At 37.2% G+C, this 7,231-nt stretch overlaps 1 protein-coding gene across 5 annotated transcripts in view; it reads right to left on the reverse strand.

The window, feature by feature from the left end:
- The window catches only part of LOC106878803 (H(+)/Cl(-) exchange transporter 3), a 118,959-nt gene that overhangs the window by 79,876 nt on the left and 31,852 nt on the right, over positions 1-7,231 (reverse strand). The window contains exon 1 of one of the 5 annotated variants that reach the window (XM_052975049.1): positions 5,245-5,281. The exons of the other annotated variants lie outside the window; for them this stretch is intronic. Coding sequence (XP_052831009.1) covers positions 5,245-5,266 — 22 coding nt within the window. The 5' untranslated portion in view covers positions 5,267-5,281. Of the gene's footprint in view, positions 1-5,244; positions 5,282-7,231 lie in introns of those variants that run through there. 5 annotated transcript variants of the gene reach the window in all.

Below are 7,231 nucleotides of genomic sequence, written 5' to 3' on the forward strand. Positions count from 1 at the left end.
TCTATGAATAATTCATTCCAACAATATTGGACTTTTCCCACTAAATTCCTCTCTTCTCAGATTTTCCTTCCATTCCATTTCTTGAATTATTATTATTTTTCTTTTTTAAACTTTGGTCAAGTTTTGTCTGCTAGGGTGTACTTTTTTTTCTTTTTGTTGTCCCCAACCCCCACCATCACCTCAAGTAAATTTATTTATTTATTTGACTTCTGCAGTGAAATGCTGCACTGGATGGAGAAGATCTGCCCAACCTATAACACATATATATATGTGAATAGATGGGAAAATAATGAGAATGATGATGATGATGATGATGATGATGATGGGGGGGGGGATGACAATGACAGTGATGACTGATGATGATAGCAATGATGATGATGATGGTGATCTGCATTAAAAATCAAACCCAGAATAAAGAAGAACCAGCTCCAACATCTGACAGTTGTTTCTTTGAGTAGAGTGTGTGTGTGTGTGTGTGTGTGTTACATACATGCATGAATGTGTGCTTCAGTGTATTATACTTGTGTGTGTGTGTGTATTTGTGCATGTGTACAGTATATGCATAAATACATGTGCATATGCATATAAATACACACGTGCACACACACACATCCTTACATATGTAAGGGTGTATTTGTGAGGTTCAGATCACAACATGAAATGGAAATACATAAAAAGAAACCAATAAAAAAAAAGAAAAAAAACGAAAGAACAACAAAACAAAAAAAGTAGAGAAAAGGAAAAAAGAAAAGAACGAAGGAAAGCATGAAAATAATCTGCATATTGGAGAGGCTGGAATAACAATGGCAATCAGGACAATCTTGTGTCCATCTAAGCCAGTCGGTCAACTAATTTGAAGAGATTTACCATTATGTAGAAAAGATGGAACTGAAAGAGATTGCTTGTCACCAGTCACTGTCCACTTCGATCTTTCTCTCTCTCGAAAATGTCAACAGAATGCTAAGAGAGAGAGAGAGGTAGATATGTCTTTTGTCTCAGATTCTATCATGAGCAGCTGGTTTCTAACCACTACCATCATGGCAACACCACTCACACACAATTCTCTTTCATCCCGTGTTTGTGTGCGTGTGGATAACTTGTTGTGTGTGTATTTCTCTCTCTGTCTATCTCTGTCTCAGACTTTCTGCCTCTCTGCATCTCTCTTCTTTCTCTAGTTCATCCTTTCTCTCTCTCTCTCTCTCTCTCTCTCATAAGCAGGAGATGTTTATCTTTAACAGGCTGGAAATGAGAAGCAATTTGACAGGACGGTAATGGCTTGGTTCTGTTCTGCTGAGAAAAGGCTGGAACCGTATTGATTATGCTTTAAGAGCTGGGTGGGGGGAAGAAATAACTTGTGGACCGTTCATGTCCTCAGACATCTTACCGAGTCGGATTTGATTGGCAGCCAATTAGCTCGGTGAATGAGGTGTTAGAAAGGATTGAGGCAGAGTGGATGGAAGGTGTGGTGCAGAGGTAGGGAAGGACTGATGGTAATAGTAATAATAATAATAATAATAATGATTCTAATAAAAATAAGTTGCAACCTGTACATGACAGTGAAATTGAGTCAACACAATGGAAGACAGCAGCAGAGAAATTTTAGAAAAATTTAGTGACTGCAAATACTTTGTCACACAATCTGCTGCACCACCACCACCACCGCCGCCGCCACCACCACCAAAACCACTTTTTCTATCAACCAACCAAAGTTTATCTTGTTCTTTCTCTCTAAGCATTTCAGAATCTATTTCCAAAGAATATTTTTATTTTTAAGAGTGTGTTTTTTATTAAATTTAAGAAAAATTTTTTTTTTCTCTACCCCATGTTGTTTTGTTTTTGAAAATTTCCAAAACCAATTCTAAGAAAACTCTTAACAGAAAATGGGAGAGATTCTATTCAAAGAATGTTAAGCAAGATAAAAAGAAAGAGAAAGAAATCCCCAAAAATATATTCAAAGAATGTCCTGGAGGTGTAATTATTGGTTTCAAATTTTGGTGCTAGGCTAGCAATTTCAGGGGCAAATTGATTAGATTGATCCCAGTGCATAACTGGTACTAAGGACAAAAGGCAAAGTCAACTTCAGCTGAATTTGAACTCAGAATGTGAAGACGGAGAAAATGCCAATTAGCATCTGATCCAGTAAGCTAACGATTCTGCCATCGTTGGAAGATGTAATTAATAGCTTTTTGTTATTTATTTTGTTTCTGAATTCCTCAAAAGACAAAAAAAAAACTTGAAATACTTGCTCAAGAAAACAAAAAACTGATCCCTAGGGGTAAGTCTTCATCAACTCAGCATTCCTTGTATTCATTTATTCTTTCACTGGTTTCAGTCATTAAAGTGTGACCATGCTGGAGCTCCCCTTTATAATATTCCTGCCAACATATCAACCTGGCTATACGTTTTATCAACTTCAGAAGAACGAAAAACAAAATAAACCTCAAGCTGCTGGAAACAGAAGCCAAATCTCCCTAGAATCCCTTCCATAGAATATTTCTTTCTTTTTTTTAATGACAGCTTTATCTTTTCTTCTTTTACTTGTTTCAGTCATTAACCTACGGCCATACTGGAGCACTGCTCTGAAGTTTTAGTCAAAGAAATCAATCCCAGGAGTTAATTCAAAATCTAGCACTTACTCTATCAGTCTGTTTTGTGGAACTGCTAAGTCACAATGATGCAAACAAACCAACACTGGTTGTCAAATGATGGTTGTGGTGTGACAGATTAAGCAAGTTCTGCCGCTCACTTATTGTCCTTCCAAGCAATTTCCATCGCAAGGATTGGGTGAAATGATACTTACCCCAGATATTGCAAAGTGCGATGGTGAAAGGAACCAGACGAATGGGAAAAGGGGTTATATTAACCAGATGGAGGTGCCTGTGTGACCCGAGAGTTGAATTATTAACTTACTGTCACCCCTCTGTATCCCAAGTTCAAATCTTACCATGGTTGAAACATTGTCCTCCATGAAATAAATGAGTAGCTACAAGCCATGGGACCTCTACATGGTTACTGAACCTGTTAAAGATAGCAGCTAAGTCTCCCTTAAACCACCATCTGACAATTTTTAAAGAAGGATATGCACATTGAATACTGCAGTCCTAGATACACTATCTAATAAAAGGTGGGATGGTCACAGCTGGACAGCCTTTCATCTGATCTGAGTAAACAACAACAAACAGCAGCTGGAGTTCATTCACAATCTCTCCTTCTTCAACACTTCTCTCTCTCTCTCTCTCTACAAAAACAATTTAGTCTTACATCTCAGAAATAAAGCCATTTTTCCCCATTTTATTTCTAGTGTTATTAAAATTAGTTGGGGGGGGGGAGTATACAAATATGAAAAATAAAAACAGAAAAGGAAAAAAAAATTCTGCAAAGTTGCAACTTTAGATTGCAATCGGTTTGGCATTTGATTGCCTGTTATGTGAAGTTAATGCAGTTTGTTTTTTTTTTTGTTTCTTTATGATGTTGGTGATTGTTGTTATCGAGCCCCCCCCTCCCCCGCCAACCATTGCCTCACATTCGTAGCACTTTGTGCTGTTAGAGTTTTTGCCTACAGTCTGTCGAATCTGTGGAAGGAAATGAAATGCTTATGAATGTTTCATTGGTTTTATTGGTGATGGTGGGAGATTGAATGGTGGAAAATTGTCAATCAGGGGACCGTGAAATCGAGAGAGATGGAAGGGGGGGGACGAGAGCAGTGAAAGAAGGGAAGTGTGTTTGTGTCCCCACCTCTCCATAAGTTTATGTAATGAAGAAAGTGAGAAAAGAATTATAAGGGAGGAGCTTCATGAAACTGAGAAGGATGGGAGGAGGAGGAGGAGAAAAGTGATGAGGTGGGTGGGAGAGTAAAGAAATAGAGTAAAATTTGAAAGAAACAAAACAGAAAGAGTGGGGAGGAGGAGTAAGAGGTAGAAAGAGTGGGAGTGAATGAGGTTAGAAGACAAAAAAAATACTTATTTCTGATTAGCAAAAAGAAATCCACCAAAAAAAGTAAAAAAAAAAAACAAAAGCAAGACTTAATGATTGTTGTTGTAGTTTAGCCCAAGGTCAGCTCTAATCAACCAGATCTACAATCAAAGACAAACCAGTCATGAGCATTTAGTCTCATTTTTTTTTTTTTTTTTTTTTTGGTTTCAAATATATCTGAGAATACATTAACCCAAGTATCCTTCCTTTTTCAACAGTAATATGCTGAGGGAGATTTGGGCTGCTATTTCTAGCAGCCTCACTCTAATGGCTCAAAACACCCTAACAGAACTAATTTCTTTAAAACCCTTGTCCAACCTATGTTGTAGTTATCATAACCATCTAGCAGTTTTCTGGTTTATTTATCTACATATATATAATTCTTTGTCTCTCTCTCTGTCTGTTCCCTATGCATTCTCAAACAACTTGACCAAATCAAATCAAATTTTCCAAGGTAATAATATCAGACCCCATGAGTGTCAACATGTAACTTTTTTTGTCATTTGGATTAAAACGATACAACATTGGCACTGGTTCGGTATTACATGTCAAAAGTGAAAGAATAACATCTGTATTGTAATGGGATACAATACTGTTTCACAAAAGCAATGTTATCTCAACAAAAATATGATGACAAAAGGGTTTAACTATTGAATGTCAGGATGGTCCCCAACCAGACACTTCTGCAACATGTCCATTTCCTTTGCTTGACATCCTATGCAACGTTGAGCTGGGATTTTGAGTGGATTGGTATCACAAAGGTTAAACACAATTTATATACATCTATATATAAACAAAATTTTGGCATTTTCACCACAGAAAATACTCATAAATTCTGTAAACTCAGAAATCCTAGTAAGCAAGATCTGTGTGTGTGTGTGTAGTCGTTGAGGAAGTAGAATCACAGCGTATTACATAATTTGATACAACATAATATTTGGTAGAAGAACAGCAGAAGAATTAGTAACTGATAATACTAAAAGAAAACTGTCCGTTAAAAGTAGGCAGTGTGTGTGTGTGTGTGTGTGTGGTGCTTTTAAGAAATTCACATTGGAATCATAGGGTTCTGGGTTCAATCCAGCAGCAGAGTATTTTAGTGTCTAGGGCTGGGTACCTTAGAACATGTTTGGGTGTATGCAAGTGATGAGATGAGATTGTGTAGAAGCTCGTCAATTGGGCTACGGAAGACTGTTCTGAGGTGGTGGTCAGCAGAAAAATGAGGACATTTGACAGGCAATCATTCAATGAAAAAAGAACGGTTAAGAAACTTACCTAAGGAATATGACCTGGCCATACGGTACAAAAACTACATACATAAACATATATATATATATACATACATGTATAATGTGAAATGATAATGATGGAGTTAGGAATTCAGACTATAATTCCCTGTTTAACCAACATCAGTGGATATATTTTTCCCTGTTTTTTGTTTTTGTCTTCCACTTTTATATAAGGATTATTTGCTTTAGATGTGTTTTGCTTCCCAGTGTTTTTTGCTTTTGTTTCATTTCTGATTCCAAATTCAGCAACAAGCTGCTCTTTATTCTCAACTTAACTTTCCACTTAAAGTTTGTTTTCATTCTGTTTTTTTTTTATTCTTTAGCTTTTTTCTTTTGTAACTGTGCTCCTGCATATGTGTGTGTATGTATGTATATATATATATATACACACACACACACACACACACACACACACACACACACACACACACACACACAATGCTTGTTTGAATTGTCAAATGTTTAAACAACAAAAACGGTGGCTGCCTGTCGGGCCATAAACATCCAGCAATGAGCTGATCTGTGAACTCCACATAAAATCAGAGGGTTTGGAAAGCAAGATGTGGTCAGAGCTATTTCTCTGACCCACATCTATTCTCTGAAACAAGTCTGGGCAGCTCAAGAACTGCGGAAACAAGAGAGATCCTTATTGTTTTAGTGCCAGCCAATCTGAGACCACCCTTGGTTTTGTCTCATGAAATTGAAAATTTTAACAAGTTTGTGTCACAATTAAATAAAATTACTTGTTATTTTATATTAGAACAATGTGTTTTTTTTTACAAAGTTATGTCACTGAAGGTTGGTGGGTGGGTGCTGGGTGTTTGGTGGGACTGTTGTATATGTACGACATTGACTCAACTTCACTAATTTCATAGACTCCCATTATTGTATTCCTTCAAAACAATTGTGAAAAGGGAAGGGGAGTAGGCACTGCTCTTCTAACAATTAACTGAACAGCTTAATTGGGGAAGTTGCTCTGTGTGTGGTTGGAGATGTCTCAATCACAGATTTGTACTTTATTCATTTGAACAATGCCACTTTGTTGGGGAGGGGAAAAAAACCCGATACTCTTGCCCACAGGGTAATCTGAGCTAATGAAGGATTCTCTCGGTTGCTTGAACTGGGAAAAACAACAGCCAAATCACCCTCAATTCACACTGTAGGGTCTTTAAAGTAGAAAAGGAAACATTAAATAATGTAGTTCTGTCTGAAGAATAAGGTGGAAGAAGAAAGGCAGGATAGTCACAATTGGATAGTCTTTGGGCATAGATTAGTTTGATCAGGACTGAGCTTAAACCTAACAATTACAACAATAGCAAAAGAGTAAAAAAATAAAAGTCTCTATACTGGTGATTAACAGGAAAATACTTCCTCCATTCACACAACCTCCTTAAAAGTAGGAAAGGCCCTACTATTTGATAAAAAAAAAAATTAAAAAACCAGTGAGATAGCCACAGCTGGAGTGTCTTCTAATCATATACTCATTCATATTGGTGTGTGTGAGGCTGACAGAACTGGAAGTAAAGAAGAACCAACATGATGACAACTGGATGTGTGTGTGATTTTATTTATTAATCGCATGCTCACAACACAAGGCACACACGCACACACTAATATCCGGTGCAACACACATGGATGGACACTAATACGAATGCAGTTCACATGCGCACACACACACACACACACTAATATCCAATGCGTTGTGTGGTGAGAATGTCAAGTGTTGCTATGTAAACCTCTTCACTTGATCAATAGATATCCTCTGAATATCAATCAAAATTACATTTAGACTATCATGTGTGTGTGTGCACATGTGATTGTGTCTATTGTGTGCGAGTATGTGTGCATGCATGTGTGTGTGTGTGTGTGTGTGTGTGTGTGTGTGTGTGTGTGTGTGTGTCTTTATAGCATTGTTCAAGCTGCTGCTGTTTTAGCCTCAAGTTAGTCCTGATCAAGCAGACTTATGATCAAAG

Source organism: Octopus bimaculoides, chromosome 20, assembly GCF_001194135.2.
Source record: "Octopus bimaculoides isolate UCB-OBI-ISO-001 chromosome 20, ASM119413v2, whole genome shotgun sequence".
Taxonomy (NCBI): Eukaryota; Metazoa; Mollusca; class Cephalopoda; order Octopoda; family Octopodidae; genus Octopus; species Octopus bimaculoides.